Source organism: Ahaetulla prasina, chromosome 3 (genome assembly GCF_028640845.1).
Source record: "Ahaetulla prasina isolate Xishuangbanna chromosome 3, ASM2864084v1, whole genome shotgun sequence".
Lineage (NCBI taxonomy): Eukaryota > Metazoa > Chordata > Lepidosauria > Squamata > Colubridae > Ahaetulla > Ahaetulla prasina.
Window position 1 is genome coordinate 60,953,127 of NC_080541.1, and position 19,602 is coordinate 60,972,728.

The 19,602-nt window shown below is 34.8% G+C and overlaps 1 protein-coding gene across 1 annotated transcript in view; it reads left to right on the forward strand.

The window, feature by feature from the left end:
* PTPRM (protein tyrosine phosphatase receptor type M) overlaps window positions 1–19,602 on the forward strand; it is a 544,777-nt gene that overhangs the window by 189,424 nt on the left and 335,751 nt on the right. The window contains exon 3 of the mRNA XM_058178627.1: window positions 13,943–14,211. Within this exon, the coding sequence (XP_058034610.1) occupies window positions 13,943–14,211 (269 nt within the window). The remainder of the gene's footprint in view (window positions 1–13,942; window positions 14,212–19,602) is intronic.

Sequence of the window (19,602 nt, forward strand, 5' to 3'; positions counted from 1 at the left end):
TTCTTGATTACTGCTCTCCTGTCTGGAACCCTTACCATATATCTGACATCAACACAGTTGAGCGTGTCCAAAGGTATTTTACGAGAAGAATTCTCCATTCCTCTGAAACTAATAAAATACCTTATTCCACCAGACTTGATATCTTGGGTCTAGAAAACTTGGAACTTCGTCGCCTTCGACTGGATCTGGGTTTAGCATATAAAATCATCCGTTGTAATGTCCTTCCTGTCAATGACTTTTTTAGTTTCAATAACAATATCACAAGAGCTACAAACAGATTCAAACTCAATGTCAACCGTTCCAGTTTAGATTGCAGAAAACACGATTTCTGTAACAGAATTGTATATACTTGGAATGCATTACCTGACTCTGTGGTTTCTTCTCATAACCCCAAAGGTTTCACTCAAAAACTGTCCACGGTTGACCTCACCACTTTCCTAAGAGGACTCTAAAGGGGCGTGCATAAGAGCACAAACGTGCCTACCGTTCCTGTCCTACTGTTTCTTTCCCTATGTATATACACGTTTTTAGTACCTCATCTCTCCTCATATATACGTTCATATATTTATAACCTTTTATGTAACGCTTGTATATATTGTTATGACAAATAAATAAATAAATAAAATAAATAAATAAATAAAGTCCTTGGGTGGCTGAGCAATTGTGGAAGGTACTACAGTGACTATAACATTGAAATCAGGTCATATGTAACTTTTGCGGAGTCTGTTATAACTTTAAATGGTTACTAAGTGACCAGTCATAAGTGGAAGACTACCAATAATATATGTTACGATTGAAACATGAAACAGATTCATTGATTTTGTCCCTACTACCGAGTAGCTTGAAACAAAAGTGTAAAGAGAATTGATATTGATGAACAAATCCTTTACTGAAGACCATAATGGTTCAGTTTCTTACCACAACCTCTACAAATTTTGAAACAGACACAAACCTTTGTGAGATTGAAATTCAACCAGAAATAAATCAATTTTATCCTTCTCTAAATGATATAAAATCATTTAGTCCTCTTGACGTATTTTAAAAATATTTGTTTGTTTGCTTCTTGGTTTATTTATTGAAATGAAATAAACCAACAAGCAAGCAAACAAAAAAATATTTAATGAAAATTGTGGAAACTGGTTGTGATCTTTCACTTTAGCTTAACTTGGAATTTTCACATGAGCAGTTCATGATCTGTGCCACAGCCAGTCCCTGGCCATGTCGTCACTAAACTCCAATCCTTTAGCCAATAATACAATCAATTTTATTTCCATGCACTCTATCTGGTGATATTTAAGTAAACTGGACTCATTTTGGGTGTTTGAAGACTGTTTTAACAATGAAGTAACTGTTGGATTGTCAGTAACTGATAAGCCATTTTTTTGTTTATCCAAACTTGGATAATTGCCATTAAAGGGTTTTCCACAAAGTTTAATTGATGTTCAGTCATTGATTGTATAGTAGCCAACATCTATTCTTACTATACATTTTCTAATTATGAAAGCAACATTATTCCTTCTTTATTTTTGATGTCATAAGTAGTAAACAGTGCAATCTTCTTTTTTCACTGGGTTAAACTTTCCAATGTTCATGATTCTTATGTTCCATGTTCAGAGTATAATTCTATCTTTTTCCTTTCCTGAATGACAGTGTGAGCAACTAAATGTCCCAAGGGCTTTAATCTAGCCACGTAATAAACACTATTAGTATTCTGAAATATGCTCAGCTCTTCCTCAGTAGCATGTGGCGCACCATCTAACTTGAGGGGCCCATTATTTGTCGTTCTATTGTCAATCATTTTTCCCCCCCAAGTTTTTTATTTTTTTACAAACATATCAATGCATGAACAGTGTGGCATCTGAGTGTCTTACATTTTAGTATTTACTACTTTTGACAAGCTTATATAATTCTGGTAATAGTACACATATTTATGTTAAGTTATAATCTTACATTATTTAATTATTAAATATTTCAATATGTTATTTTTATGCCAATCACCATATTCTGAGTGTCATTCCTTTTACTACAAATAAAATATCATTAATCATATTTGTTGCATTTAACAAGCTTATATGGTTCTAATAATAATACACATATATATGTTAAATTATAATCTTCCATTATTTAATTATTCAATATTTAAATGTTATTTTTATATCAATCACCATATTATTCAAGCATACTTGATAATATCATCATTCAAATTCTGATTTCCCCTCTTGTTATTACTTCACCTTATTATATAAAAATGTGTATTCCTTTAATCCCCCTCTCCTAGTTTGCATCCCTATTCTAACTTTTAATTATACCACTATTATATTTAAAAATATTGCCTTTCTATCCATTGTCTCATACTCCTTTAAAGCTTTAATTGTTCGTTTCTTAGCTTGCCTCCCATATTCCTCTCTTGGATCTTTGTCTATATCTTGACAAATCATTTTAAACATTTCTCCCTTCTCTGCCCTATTCCATTGTCTAAATTTCAAAGTATCTACTCTTGCCCCATCTCTCTTCCAAAAAAGTCTTCCTGAAACTCCAGTTCCTTTTTTAATTCCCTTAAAATACTCTCCCCTCGGCTTATTTCATCAGTCATTGTTGTTTTTGTGGTTATCTTCTTCTTGTCATCTCATTTTATTTGTTGGTTTTTCTGTTCAGTTTTTTCATCTGCTCTTTCAATTGGCTCCTCCTCTTCCTGGGCATCTTGATCACTCCTTGTCCTTTGTATAATGTTTTCCAGATCTCCATCTATGCTCTGCATTTTATTCACAATCTCCTTCTAGCTTCTTGTCAAAGTATCCTTAATACTTTGAATTATTGATGCCGTTTCCCCCCAAATTCCACTCCTTTCTTGCTGATGGAGCATCTCATTTAGTTTTATTTTGTCCTTCTGTCAGCGTTCCAGAAAAAACCCCAACTCCAAGTAAAAACTCTGAAGCAAGCATTTTACAAAGTTCTATTTACTAGAATAGGTAAACTGCCACATCTGGGAAAACCCAAATCTGAGATGTCCGGGTTTTCCCTTAGTAAATGAAAACCCCCAAAACCATCCCCTCACTCCTCAGTCGATCACATGCTCCAATCACTATCCAACCCATCTCGAAATAGCACTCCAACCACTCCTTCTTCAGATGCAGGATCGGCCTGACCTTGACCAACAGGAAGAATGCTATTATGTCTAAAGACAACCCCTCTACTAAATCCCCCCTCCTACTTTCCCACACATGAGAAAGTGGCAGCACGGAAGCTTCCAGCCTAATATGGCTTCCAAAGCTGACATCCTCTTTTGTCCCATAATCCAAAACCCATATATTCAAACTTAAAGTCACTTCTTAAAAAATTCAATATTCATGAATCTTTATATTCCTTTATATATTAAAGCTGTTCCTGTTCCTCTGGATAGTCCCAAGAATTTTCCAGAACCTTCATAAGTCCCTCTATAAATTCAGTCTTGTGTTGTAGCCTTCAGGGGTCACTTTAATAATAGTGTCTCATATTTAAATCCCCAGTAGCCAAGTATTTCCAGGATTTTGGGAATATGTTATGCCTTCCTTTTGTCAGCAGGTGGCAAATCTTAGGTCAAATTTAATATTAACCAGTTTTATCCAATTTTAATGGTAACAATCCAAAATATAAAGATGATATTAGTTTTTTAAGTAAATAGTTCCAGCATTTTAAAATGCCTTTCCAAAACAATGCCTGTCCAATTTAGAAAACCAATTTTCTGTATTTTTAAAGGATTTTCCCTGTCTCCCTTTGATTCTTTTTCCTTCAATTTTGAAATTCTTCTCAAAATGTTAAATCACTGCTTTTAAAAGTAGCAGTGAGCCTCTCTTTTCCTGGATATTCTTTTGGGGTTGAGTTTTAAATAAAAAGGATTCTTTTCACCCAGTTCCAGACACTGTTCACCAACTCCACTCCAGTACAGTTCTTAAATGTTTCTTGACTGTCCCAGCTTCGTAACAGCCATCTTTAGGCTTCCTCTTCTCCTCGCCATGGCATAGAGGAAAAAAAGCCCAGGATTCAGCAGGAGAGTTGTGATCTTCTCCCGCAACCTCTCAGGACGCCCTTCCTTAGCTTTGCTGCCCCTACAAGGTGGTTTTGGCTCCTCTCGTAGCCTAAACAGGGAGAACTCAGCATGGAATGCGGAGACCCACTCCCTGCATCTGATATTGCCATGATATCAGCCAGAAGTCTATTGTCAATCATTTTGTATTTTTTATCCATGTGATTTTCTTTGTAAAATACAAGAATGGTTTGCTATTGCCTTCTCTTACACAGTATAAAAAGATCCCTTTACCATTGTAACTAATTCCATCTCCAGCATCTTCCTATATCACTGTTGCCCTATCCCAGCTGCTTTAGCTGGGCAGCTTGGATAACCTTCAACCCGTTATTGGATTTTCTGGGATTGTACAATCTTTGCGTACACTTCCATTTTTTTTGGTTCATCGCTTCCAGAAATATCCCACCTATCCTGACTGCCATCATTAGAGAATACATCAGAATTTGAAGGATATATGGAATTTAGTAGTATAGAAAGTAAATAAATAACAGAACAACTATGTGTTTTGACAGTCTGCTAAGAAGCTTGCAAGTAACTGCTCAATAACCAACAATATTAATGTCCAAGTTATGTTTTTTTAGGAATGGATATACATCATCTCCCACAGAAATATTTATCGCTTCTAGATACGGTGTTTAGCCTCCCTTGTGAGATCTAGTAAATCATGAAGGCACAGTTGAATAGGCATGCCATGGGTTATATTTCATATCTTATCAATATCCTGTTCAATCTTGAAATTCTTCTAGCAACTCCAACTTGTTTAATAGGCTTATCTGTATGTTTTATTGCAGAAGCAGTTGAATCAAAGTTGTTGCAGATGAAAACAATATTATCTTCATAGAAACTTGTAGTTATATTAGTTATGCATGTGTGCATTTATACCTTTTCTCTCTCTCTCTCTCTCTCTGTGTATGTGTGCGCGTGTGTGCTCTTCATAAACAAATGGTTTGAAAGAAGGATTCATCTGCACCCTTACTCCTAGAGGAAATAAAAATTAGAAGTGGAGTTGTATAGTCATTATTTCGTTTTTGTTTAATGTCTGGCTGTGGTAAGGATCTAAATACAGGTAGTCCTTGACTTACAACAGTTTAGTGATTGTTCAAAGTTACAATAACACTGAAAAAGTGACTTATGACCATTTTTCACACTTATGACTATTGCAGCATCCCTACATGATCAAAATTCAGACACTTGGCAACTGACTCATATTTATGACAGTTGCAGTGTCCTGGGGTCATGTGATCATCATTTGCAACCTATGCGGAAGCAAGGTTCACTTAACAACCATTTTACTAACTTAACAACTGCAATGATTCACTTAACAACTGTGTCAAGAAAGGCCATAAAATATGGCAAAACCTACTTAACAACTATTTAGCTTAGCAACAGAAATTTTGGGCTCAATTGTGGTTGTAAGTTGAGGATTAGCTGTAGAGTTGAAAAGGGACAACAATTAAAACTGGAAAACTCATTGGTTGAATCTCGATGGTTTATCTACAGGATTTACAAATACTGTAAAATGTTAGTATATAATATCTTAACAAAGAATATGAGTCATTTATACATTATATAAATGCATAATGGATGCTATATATGATTTTTACAGCTCCATGTTTTTGTTTACAAAATAAACAATTCTAAGAAATCTTAAGATTTTTGTGCAAATTTGTTGGAAAATATTTACAGTATTGCAGATAGTAATCAGATTTCAGCAAAATAATAAGAGAAAACAAGTTGGCATGTATAATGGGTTGTGAGAATAACCTTGAGGAAGTGGAAGGAGGAAGTGGAAGAAGGGCCATAGCCAAGGTTCAGAGAAATCTGAGTCCAAAGCAAAAATGTAATTTGAGAAAGCAACTCAGATGTGACTCTCCCTAATTCTTTTCAGGATAAAGCAGAGATGTGATGCGCATTTCAATATTACGTTAGTGTAGCACTATGATAAAAGTAATTTTAGTATTCATGTCTTTGGTATTCAATTCTGGTCTACCTTGCAGGGCTGACAGCATCCTTCTATTTGGGATTAGCTAAGGGACTATTGTTCACTAGCAATCTTTGTTTTGACTTTGTATTTTTTAGCATTTTGAAATATATGAAGCTAGCTTATCCTGGAAAGAGCATAAATAGTTTTAACTAAACACCTTTATAAAAAGCTTTATTTTATTTTATATTGTTTAGGAAAAGATTAAAACCCTTATTTACTATACAACAGCTTTTGCCCAGCTGTACTACAGTTATTTACATTTCCAAGTGTAAAGGCACACATCCAACCACCATTTCAAAGCAGTATTTTATTTAGTTTTAATAAAGCTGGTTAATCAATGTTTTTTTCCCCTCTTTTTGCAAAAATGCACTTTTTCAATGTATCGTTCTTTTTCTGAGACTTAATGAAGCTAGCAGCAGAGTTGCATTACAAAACTTTCCACTGCACTGCATGATTTTATTTTACTTAAGATGTTTTGAAGGGCTTTGGTTGGTTTGTTACAATTACAACATTACAGTGATGGCATGTGGTTCTAATAATCTGTTGGTTATTTCTGAGATATTTTTTGGTGTATGGTAATCTTACTCTTTTCAGAGCTTGTATTGATTAAACAACTTAAGTAAACCAAAAGACTCTGTAATGCAAGAATAAAATCAGACCCAGCTACAATGTATCAGTGTAAAAACTATAACAGCCACTGTGTAGGACAGACAGGCAGAAGACTAGCAGAGACAATCCATAAACACCAACTAGCAGTCAGAAGACATGATGAAAACTTCTTAATCTCATAACATATGGATAGACTAAATATGATTTCAACTGAGAAACTTTGCATATCCTAGTCCAAGCCACATCCCAAAATTCTAGGGAATTCCTGTAAGTTGGCATTCCGACAAGTCTGCCATCGAAACAAACCATATTTGTACACCATTCAAGAGTCAACAAAGGGAAAGGGAAAGGGAAAGGGAAGGGGAAGGGGAAGGGGAAGGAAGGAAGGAAGGAAGGAAGGAAGGAAGGAAGGAAGGAAGGAAGGAAGGAAGGAAGGAAGGAAAGAAAGAAAGAAAGAAAAAAAGAAAGAAAGAAAGAAACCAGAAGACATCCCTTCCAACAGGAATATTTGTAGCTAAGACTATCATTAAATGTTAAATTTGTACCCTATGACTATCATTAAGCATTGTAAGTGTTATACCTTGATGAAGGTCTCTTTTCTTTTATGTACACTGAGAGCATATGCACCAAGTTCCTTGTGTATCCAATCACACTTGGCCAATAAAAATTCTATTCTATTATTCTAAAAAAAAAATTAAGTCCAGAAAAACATCAAGCAGTAAACGATGGTCTTGCCAAGAAAATAACAAGGAGAACATCTTCAACCAAACTGACAGGGCAAGTTACTGTATACAAGCAGAAAGCAAACACCACACGTATACTGAAGTTGTTACCTAGTTTGATAATGAAATGTCCGCCAAGAAACAATCAAGCTCAGAGAATACCAAAGATTCCAATAAGAAAAGTATCATCTCTCATCACCAATATAAGCAGGCAACTATTTATTCTACACTGAATATGCTTCAGTAATCTACTGCTATGGATTTTGTAATTTCTGATTTTCTTAGATATCTCCAAAACTGAAGGTATTTTGTAAGTGATATAGAATAGAATAGAATAGAATTTTATTGGCCAAGTGTGATTGGACACACAAGGAATTTGTCTTGGTGCATATGCTCTCAGTGTACATAAAAGAAAAGATATGTTCATCAAGGTACAACATTTACAACCTTGATGAATGTATCTTTTCTTTTATATCCACATTTTCATAGAATGGAGGGAAAGAACATAATGAACTCTATAGCAGTCCATCTTAATTTAAATAGTTTTGCAGTGATAGCTTATAATGGTGATCAAATATTGCAAAAGTTTTACGCTATTAATTAAGAAAGATAAAACCTCTAAAATATTTATAGCAAATGATCATTTGGTACAATGTTATTATTTTGCATATTAAGATTAAGTCTGCTCTATTTTGTAGCTTGCTTTTACAGATGTTTAGTATGAAAATTACCCATATCCCTAACAGTAATAAAATTGTAATACGTCCTGGATACTTTCCTAAGCTTTGCTTTTTAATTTCTAATTTATGAAGGCTATGGATGATTGTCATACTAATTCATTATAACTGCCAAATTGATCTCACTCAGTAATTTTTTTTTTTAATTTACATTTATATCCCGCCCTTCTCCGAAGACTCAGGGCGGCTTACAGTGTATAAGGCAATAGTCTCATTCTATTTGCATATTTACAAAGTCAACTTATTGCCCCCCCAACAATCTGGGTCCTCATTTTACCTACCTTATAAAGGATGGAAGGCTGAGTCAACCTTGGGCCGGGCTTGAACCTGCAGTAATTGCAGGCTGCTGTGTTCTAATAACAGGCTCCTTACCAGCCTGAGCTACCACAGCCTCTACATAAGTTCTTTCAGGAAACAGCTGCTTCAAAAAACAGATAAAATGAGAGGAGTAGAAAAGAAATGAATTGCCAATATAATAATGTTTCAGAATCCACCATTGATTGCTTAATTACTGCTAGTATGTTCCTCATTACAATGAAGCGAGTTTGACACCCCTGCTCTAAAAGGTTACCACTGAGGGATATAATCCTTAATAACAACAACCAAAGGTGTTTCCCCCCCATTTTCCAGACAGAAAAGCTTAACAAATTCCACACATACTTCCACACATGGCATCCAACTAGCCAAGCTTCAGTCTCATGTAGTAGAAAATCATTGTCTTGTCAGTCACCCAGTACAATCTTCTTGATTTTGATTTGTTCCAACAACAAAGGATTGTAACAAAAATGGAAGCACTGGTAATTCCTTTATTTTCTTCAACATTTAATACATACTTTGTTGATATACTGTATATAGTATAAAATAATTTGTACTTATTTCATATTTTCCTTCTAATTAAAAAGGTCAAGTTGAGTTAGGGAATCCAGTAAGGAAGAACAGAATTGTTGGAATCACAAGCTAATTACTTAATAATAAAATTCTGATATGAGAAAACTAATTAAAAAGCATAGGATGACAGAAATTAATAAAGCTCCAGCAATATGGTATTAGTTTCATATTGAAGAACCCAGGATGCAAGCAACAGCAAATGGAAAAACAAAAGAAGTAGGGTGCCATAAATTGAAAGTGACATTGGAAATACTATGATCAGCCAGATCAAGGGGCATAATTTTTGTAGCTAAGACATATAGGTGATTATAAAAATGCTTTAGAGAGTAAAGAAAATGACCTTGGTAAAGATACGCAAGATCTGTTACTAAGGCAACAAAACATTTGTTAAGTCAACAACACCACTATCACACCTGCAACACTCTGTTGTTATAACCAATCTCAATAAAAGTACTTTTTGCCATTCTGTGAAGTTATTTCTTTCTCTTTTTTAACCAAGTGAGCTGACAAATGCTCAGTACAAAGTGGGAACTTGCTTCTTTCTGGCTGTTAGTGGGACAAGCTGCTGCATGTTACTTCTAACTTTAGGATTTTAGATTTATTCTACAATATAATAAACCATAAGTTTAACCTTTTATATGTTTCTCTCCTTCTTGATACTTCTGTTTACATCTGAAAACGAAGGATTTTACCACTGGATGGAAACTATTTCAGTTCTAGTCCCACCTTAAGCATGAAAGCTGATGGGGTGATTTTGGGCCAGCCATTCTCTCTCAGCCCATGATGTCAGTCTTGGACAACAATTCATATTGCAACAATAGATAAAGACTTGATATATCCGAAAGAACAAAAACAAATCAAGAAACAAAAAGTAGACCCTGCATTTGTGGGGAAATGCTATGAAGAAAAATAAAGTGGAGATTGACCTCTTCCAATCAGTTGGTTACTATGTTGATCCTCAGATTAGCTGGCATACCATGGTTAGAGCTTTTACTACTACTTTTTCTGCTGCTTTCCATATTTTAGAGCACACTCCTTCAATTTGTGTAGCCTTCCAATTTGGTAATCACCGAACTACTAATCTAACTTCATTTACTAGTACTAGAAGCCCTTGTAAGTAAGGAATATCTTCTAAAATATCTTGGATGTTGAGGTCTCTACTGTATATTCCTTCCACCTTCCTTTGATTTGATTACTATTTGTCCATTGGTATCCTTTAGAAAACAGCTCTCTGAAGTTGTTTTCAGAGGAACTTGTTAAATTCTTGTGCTCATTCCATAATTTATCTGTTTTTCTGTCAATGAAGTTCAGGACTTTAAAGCAATTCCTGATGTTCTCCTTGAAAATGGGGATAGGTGGGTATAAGTTTAGGTTCATATCATGGAAACTGATTGAATTTCTTCTTATTGTTCTTTTGTTGTTGTTCAGCTTAAATTGGAACTTGCAAATGAGAAGTTTGTGATCTGTTCCATAGTCAGCACCTGGCGAAGTCCTTAATCATATAATTACATTCCCCCAATTCCTTTTAGCAATAATAGAGGGAATTTGATTTTTACATATTCTTATCTGGCGATGTCCGATGTATAGAGGCATAATTTTGGTTGTTATAAGATAGCGTTAAGGTAAAGGTAAAGGTTCCCCTCGCACATATGTTCAAGTCATATGTGCGAGGGGACTCCAGGGGGCAGTGCTCATCTCCGTTTCAAGGCCAAAGAGCCAGCGCTGTCCGAAGATGTTTCCATGGTCATGTGGCCAGCATGACTAAACACCAAAGGTGTATAGAACGCTGTTACCTTCCCACCAAATGTGGTGCTTATTTTTTCTACTTGCATTTTTTACATGATTTCGAACTGCTAAGTTGGCAGAAGCTGGGTCAAGTAACGGGAGCTCACCCTGTTATGTGGCACTAGGGATTCAAACCGCTGAACTGTCAATCTTTCAATCGACAAGCTCAGTGTCTTAGCCACTCAGCCACTTTTAAGATAGTGTTAGCTATGAAAAAATAATTGGTGTGGCAGAAATTTGTACATTATCTCCTGCTTTATTTCAGTTTCCTAAGCCATACAGTTCAGCTACATTTTCGTCTTTCATGGTTCCAACTTTGGCATTCCAGTTTCTAATAACAATAGCATATTTTGTTTCCATGTTCTGTCAATTTCAAATTTAACTTTATCATAGAAGGTATCAACTTCCTCGTTGTCTGCATTCGTAGCTGAAGCATGGAGCATGGCCGCAAAGTCTAATTGACATTATTATTTACTGACTGCATTGAAATCAAGTACTGTTCTTACTATACCTTTTAAAAAGGTATAGTAAAGCAACACTACCTCATCTTTGTTTTTCATTTTCTGAATAATAAATACTATGATTTTCTGACTGAAAAGGTCCCAGTCCATGTCAATTCATTGATGCCTAAGATGTCAATGTTCAGTCATTTCATTTCAACTTCCACTGTGTTGAGCTTTCCAGTGTTCATGCTTCATACATTTTATGTTCCTACTGCAATTCCATCTCTGCACTTTTAGGTTTTCCTTTCCTGTATGATAACAGCAGCAACATGACATCCCAAAGGCTTTAATCTAGCTATGTCATAAAAAGTGTTACTATTCCAAAATGTCAACAGCAATAGCACTTAAACTTATATACTGCCTCATATTGTTTTACAGCACTCTTTGGGCGGTTTACAATGTCAGCATATTGCCCCCAACAATCTATCTCCTCATTTTACTGACTTTGGAAAGATGGAAGGCTGAGCCAAACTGGAGCCCCATCAGGAACCCCAGGCTATGGTCAGAGTTAGCCTGCAATACTGTATTCTAACCTCTGTGCCACAGCATTACTGGGCAACCATTTTTTTCAAGTTTTGCTTCCTAAAAAACCTTCGGTGATTATGATAGACTACTTCAAAGTGGACACAGATATATTTTCAGAACGGCTTACTGGATATGCTTTGACAACAGTTTTATGTTTTTGTATGTTTCTTTTAATGTGTGCCACAGAGCCAATGTGTACATTGCCATTGTATAAAAACAGAAGGTTTCTATAAAATGGTACGCAATAGCTTAATTTATGGGTGGTTATTGTGATTAGCAGCCCAAAATCTGCATGGTTCACCCAACTGTTCAGGAAGCAAAAATCTTTTTGTCCAGAATATCCTACGGTCTTCCTCAGTTGAGTGCTATGTTGAGTGCCATTCAGATTAAGGGGTCCATCCTACTAAATTATGTCAATCATTTAATATTTTCTATCCATGTGGTTTTCTTGGTAAAAATAGAGGAGTGATTTACCATTGTCTTCTCCAGTGCAGTATGAATTGGTGCCTTGGCCATTGTTGCTAAAGTGATCATCTGCATCTGGCATCTTCCTGTATCACTGCTGCCTATTTCCTTTAACTGGGCAGCTAGGAAGACCTTCATTCTTTGTGAATATATGCTCTTGGCATACATCAAGATGAGGCAGCACAGCAGGACTTGGGATGGGGGATTTCTCCATTGAACACATAAAATTAAATTTGGCTTTGAACTTTTGCTTTCATACTGATCCCTTCTTCACAAATTCAGTTCAATTCAGTAGGTTCAACTATTAGTCCATTTTCCTTTTTCCTGTATCATAGCATCAAAAAGTTGTATTATTAGGTATATCAGTTTTGTTGGCTTTCAGTCAAGTCTGCTTTGGACTAGTAGTTCAAAATAAATGTGTGTAAGATATTGCAGTGTTTAAATTCCTACACTTTTAGATTTTGATACTTGAATTAATATTCATATCATTTTAATATGGAAGAATAATTCTGCACATATCCAAATTCTGATATAACAAGAAACAGCATTGCAGAAAAATGTCCTCTGTATCCTATAGATAATTTAAGCTATGTATACTGTAGAACATGTCATTGACTACATATGTAGCTCATCTGGACTGTTGATCCTAATACAGTATTCTGCATTACTTATGTAAAGTATTTGAAAAATAAACTATATATGCAGTAGACTTAATCATTTGTTAATGACCATATTCAACAACCTTTCAAAGATACTGAATAGGACTGAATGAAGAGACTTACAGATGGTTCATCCCCGCAGTCCCTGATTGTGATTTGAGTTTGGCAGCCAGCTCACAAACCACAAGAGAAGCAGGTTCCTGTAGTCATGTGATCACCATTTGTAACCTTCACTCTCAATTTCTAATATATGGTGATCACATGATATCATCTTTAATGACTGCATAGGATTCACTTCTACCAGAACTGCCAGAACTACTGTTGTAAGTTGGCACAATCACATAACACCACACTTTATCACTCTATTGCTTAACAATGGAGCTCCACATCCCAATTATTCTAGTTAACTGAGGACTACCTGTATAAGACACTGAGTGTCTTATATGGATTTAATTGATCCACATAGTGATAACAAGAGTAAATTATGTTGTTTCTTAAGGATTCTGCAACTTTTTAAAAAGAAAATATTGTTTTATTCCTTCTAATGAACAGATATAGGAAATCAGAGGAAATATCAAACTTTCCCAACTATGAATAGAATCTCAAAACTAGGAAGAAGCTTACTTCTAGTTTGGTGGTTTAAGAAAATAACATATTTGCTTGTTTCCCAAAGTAAACTTTTTTCTACCACTGTTTTGAAATTATTACAGAATCTAATACAATATCAACCTGCAATATGTAATTATAATATATTATAATGTTATGATAGTAAGTTTACAGAAAACATTTTCAGTTTTTTAAATCTGAATCAATTGTTTCAAGTCTGAAATACGTTCTTCTGATCATTCTAGAATGACCATTCTTAAAATGCTTCAAATCCAAACCATTTTGCACATTTCTGGAGAACAACAAAAATTGCGTGGAAGCAAAAGAAGAAACTGGGAGTGGGAAACTATCTAAACTTCAACTAATTACTTATTTCCTTTTATTTATTTTCTGCAGGATCTTTCATGTTGGTGAACACTACTGAAAGAATTGGCCAAAAAGCCCAACTTTTGCTACCACAACTAAAGGAAAATGACACACATTGCATCGATTTCAATTTTTTTGTTTCCAGCAAGAGTGGTTCCAGTCCTGGAATTTTGAATGTTTATGTGAAAGTTAATAATGGTGAACTTGGAAATCCAGTTTGGAATGTCTCGGATGCTCCTATTGGTATTTGGAATAGAGTGGAATTGGCTATCAGCACCTTTTGGCCAAACTTTTACCAGGTACTGTTTTTTTGTTCTTTCACTTATGAAACATTCTTCCTCTCTTTCAATGTTTAGTCAATTTATATCATGACTAATGCCTTTATTTGAGCTATATAAATTATCGTATAAAAGTATTTACAAAGGGTATTGGATGAACAAAGTACCTTCTTTAAAAGGATGAAGGATGGCATTCTTTAGGTGCTCAATAAAGTGTTTTCTTCATTTTCCAAAATACTATTTTCTCTATTTGAAAAATACTTTTATTTTGTTTTTGGATTTTTTTTCTCTGAAGACAGTACAGGCAGATAACTCCCACTAATGCTTATTGAATAGACTCAAGAATCTTAAAAGCAGTGTATGTCACACTTTTGTAGATGTTGTGGTGTTTTATATCTCTATATTTAGACGCTTGTACTGAAATGCTTCTTAGTATGCATGGCATTGTGAACATTGTTATTGTTTCCTTTCAAGATATGTGTTATAGCTATTAATTATTTCTCTAAACCATGTCTTATATGAAACAATATCGCTCTTGTTAAATTTTATGCATTTAAATCTAAGTTTCTTAGCTAGGTAGTTATTTAATCTCTTCTTAATGATTTGTTTACAGACTGTTCATCAGTAAGTGGTCCACTAGTAAGTTTTCCATAAGTACAGGAGATTTCTTCTAGATGCATACTAAAATGCATAAAAATAGCTTGAATAAATTGAAACCTGCTGTTTAGCTAACTAGTTAGATATGGTTAGAATTAGATCTTACATGAATTTAATATAAACCTGATATGTGTAATTTAAATGTATCGCATGTATGAACTGTTTACCTGTTTATTCTTATGTCCAGATGCTGGTTAATAATGGATAAGTTCAAGAGACCTCTTCTATTTCTTATTTTTAAAAATTCTTTGATTTAGTTGGTATAACTTTTATTTCTTCTGCTTTATAAGAGATAGTTGATACTTTTCATTCACTTTCATGCAAAATGGATTTTCATTTTCTTTCTTGTAGCTGATTAAATTATCAATCCTGATGGCTATTAGTTTCCTTTTACCTTTAAGGTGATATACCTACATGCAGGCAATTTGCATAACTCTAAAATAAACTCCATTTTCTTTGTCTATAGATCATTATTTTATATTTTATGTCAATGAAAATAGGCTGTTGAAAAGCAAACATTATATGAATCCTATGAATCTCAGAATCTACAGCTAAAAAAAATAAAGTTGCATATGTATGTATGTAGACTCCTTTTGATTGAAGGCTATTATAAGGTATTATAAAGAATGGACAGATCCATTTTTCTCATGTTAATTTCTTTGCATGTTTAATCATGTATACTTGAAAATAAGAACTCAGTATGGCTTCATTTCTAGGAAAGATATTTAGGAGAACTCCAGCTTCATTCTTATTTAATGATAATTAGATTTAAACTTTCTGAGCCTCATTGCTGCTTCTACAAATGAAATGCTTAGGGAGTTAGACATTCCAGGGTTTCACATCAATATTTAACTATTACATACTGCCTTATATATGATGATGATGAAGAAGAAGTTATCCATTCAGTTGAGTCTGATTCTTGGCAATTCTATGGGCCAGGTCTCTCTACATCTTCCAATCTTGCACTATTTCTTTGAGTTTTTCTATGCTCTGTCTGGTGTCAGCTTTGATAGTATCCAGCCACCATGTTCTTTGGCGGCCTGTTTTCTTTTTACCACTAACCCTTCCAAACATAATTTCTTTCTCCAGTGAATTCCCCAATATGACATGGCCAAAGTAAATGAGACTCCTGATATATAGTGAGTGCTTAATATCAAATGTAGTTCAAACTTCAGTTCAATTTTGGTTCAAGAACAACTTAGCTCTCTTCAAGCATTGAAATACATAATCTTATTTCCTTTTATGTTACGGAAGTGTTGTGAACATAACTTTAATATAAATAAAATAGTTTTATTGTTGAAACCTCAGGATTATAATGCTTTCATTTAGCTTTCTCTAGACAAAGTGTCCATTCTGTTTGGAATTCAAAAAAAGTCATCTTATAATAGCTTATGCATTATTTAAAAATACCCATCCCTTAGATTTATGTACAACAATAAACAGACATTTGATTCAAACAGAATCAGTGAGATTCAGTCACCACTGCTAAAAATACTGTCAGAGACTTTGAGAATAAAAATAGAACAAAATAGTGGCCTTAACTGACAAGCAATTTACTGTGGAGTTCTTGAAGTCCTTATGGAATAAATAGGTTCAGGATCATGGACCTTGAAAAATAAATCAGTACAAACAACTTCATAATTACATAAGCCCCATTTTCACTGTTTGTATTAAATCACTTGTTTGTTGGAGGCTGTAGTTGACACTAATCTCATAAATTCTTTTTTATCAATAGTACAAAGCCCAATGTGAAATGCATACATAAAATGTAGTTATGTAGAATGGTTGTGTAGGATTAGGGGACATACAAGATGCGAGACAAATAATCCAAGGACTAAATTTTCTATTTGATAATTATTTTTAACTGTATTTATATAAGTGCCTTAATTAATCAAACTGATGTAAGTAAATCCTTACTCCATTTCAATATGTTATTGTAAATTGAGTTTATGATTGGGTACAATGCACCTTTGAACTACAGGCATTTTAATTGCTTAGAATATGAGGTCATGTACTGAAAGAAAATACATTTATTCCTTTTGTTCTGTGGAACTAACAAGTTATTTATAAATTAGTAGCGCATTTTTCAGCAGTAATCATTTAAACTGGCAAGTAAACCCCCTCCCCCATTTCCATTGAGAAGGGAGAAGTGGCAGGAATGAAAAGCTAATTTTGCTCTTCAGTGAAGCAGGGAGGATCAGGGACAGGGCAATGTTAAACCGCTTCCCTATTTCCTGTTTGGCAGGCATCTATAGGATAGAGTGATGTAAGACAACTCTAAGGCAGACATCCACTGCTTGTTTTTCACAAAGAAATGTAATCTGTCTTTTAACCAGTTTTTTCCTGGCTGATATGGCTACTATGTCAATCAGAGAAACTGTGGTTATAGTAGCTTTTCTATTCAAAAGAGCTATTTGGCCTAATCTGCTGAGTGATTTCCATGTTAGAAGTTTCAGAGATATTAAAATTAAAAATGGGCAGTTTGGAGTAAAAATGCCAACACTGCTAGAAAATCACACAGGAAATAAACTGTCATCACGAACAGAACATCAAATGCTTCTAACATTTTTTCCCCTTGTTTTGTTTAAGCCTTTCCAAAAGTAGCACTAGTCAGTTACAACAAAAAGGTGCTTTTTTAAAACAAGAATATAAGGAATCCTTGGTACTCTCTGAGCTTGGTTGTTTTCTGGCAGACGTCTCAACTAAGTAACATCATCAGTGCAAGTAAGAGTACAGTTTGTTTTCAGTTTATATTCTAGTCACTTACCCTGTCAGAGTTGGTGGGAGATAGAATATAGGAATTTTACAATATAAAAGCTATACCACAATAAACATATTAGACCCTTCATTGTTTTAACTAAGGACACGTTCACAAGGATCCTTTTTTAGAACCCAATTCACACAAATATCTACAGTTGACTATATATTTATCTTACTCATTCTGACTTTGGAATATGTAAAGCACACTTGTAAGTGGATCATAAGCTTCCTAACAAACAGGAAACAGCAGGTGAAGCTAAGCAGAATCACATCAGATACCTGTACAATTAGCACAAGGGCCCCCCAAGGCTGTGTGCTCTCCCCACTTCTCTTCTCTTCTCTCTGTATACCAATGACTGCATCTCTAATGATCCATCTGTTAAACTACTGAAGTTTGCAGATGACACAACAGTGATCGGTCTCATTCAAAATAATGATGAATCCGCATACAAACGGGAGGTTGAACAACTAGCCTCATGATGCGACCGGAGTAATCTGGAACTGAACACACTCAAAACCGTAGAAATGGTAGTAGACTTTAGAAGAAACCCTTCCATACTTCCACCTCTTACAATACTAGACAACACAGTATTAACAGTACAGACCTTCAAATTTCTAGCTTTTACATATCACAAGATCTAAAATGGACAGCTAACATCAAAAATGTCATCAAAAAAGCACAACAAAGAATGTTCTTTCTCTGCCAACTCAGAAAGCTCAAACTGCCCAAGGAGCTGCTGATACAGTTCTACAGAAGAATTAGAATAGAATAGAGAATAGAATAGAATTTTTTATTGGCCAAGTGTGATTGGACACACAAGGAATTTGTCTTTGTGCATATGCTCTCAGTGTACATAAAAGAAAAGATACCTCAGAAGAATTATTGAGTCTGTCATCTGCACCTCTGTAACTGTCTGCTTTGGTTCTGCAACCCAACAAGACAGACACAGACTTCGGAGCATAATTAGAACTGCAGAAAAAACAATTGCTACCAACCTGCCTTCCATTGAGGACCTGCATACCAAAACAGCTAAACAGAAGAACAGTTTCTTCCTAAACGCCATCACTCTGTTAAAGAAATAATTCCCTCAACACTGTCAAACTATTTACTAAATCTGCACTACTATTAATCTTCTCATCATTCTCATTACCGATCTCCTTCCACTTATGACTGTATGACTGTAACTTTGTTGCTTGTATCCTTACGATTTATATTGATTGTTTCTTGATTGCTTATTTGTACCCTATGACTATCATTAGAATAGAATAGAATAGAACAGAACAGAACAGAACAGAACAGAACAGAACAGAACAGAATTTTTTATTGGCCAAGTGTGATTGGACACACAAGGAATTTGTCTTGGTGCATATGCTCTCAGTGTACATAAAAGAAAAGATACGTTCATCAAGGTACAACATTTACAACACAAATGATGGTCAATATATCGATATAAATCGTAAGGATTGCCAGCAACAAAGTTACAGTCATACAGTCATAAGTGGAAAGAGATTGGTGATGGGAACGACAAGAAGATTAATAGTAGCGCAGATTTAGTAAATAGTTTACTAATTTAGTAAATTAGTAAATTTACTAATTTACTAATTTATTAAATAGTTTACAACATTAAGTATTGTACCTTAGAATTCTTGATGAACGTATCTTGTCTTTTAGGTACACTGAGAGCACCAAGACAAATTCCTTGTGTATCCAGTCACACTTGGATAAAAAAATTCAATTCAATTCAATTCTATTCTATTCTATTCTATTCAAGACTATCAACTAATAGAGTATTCTGTAATCCCATGATGGTGAACCTATAGCACGTGTGCCACAGGTGGCATGTGTAGCCATATCGGTGGACACGCGAGCTCAGCTCCAGCTGATTTTCGGGCCTTCTTGGCCCATTGGAAATAGGGAAATAGGCTGTTTCCTGCCTCCGGAGGGCCTCGGGGGTGATGGGGAAGGGCCGTTTCTCTCTCTCTCCAGGCTCCAGA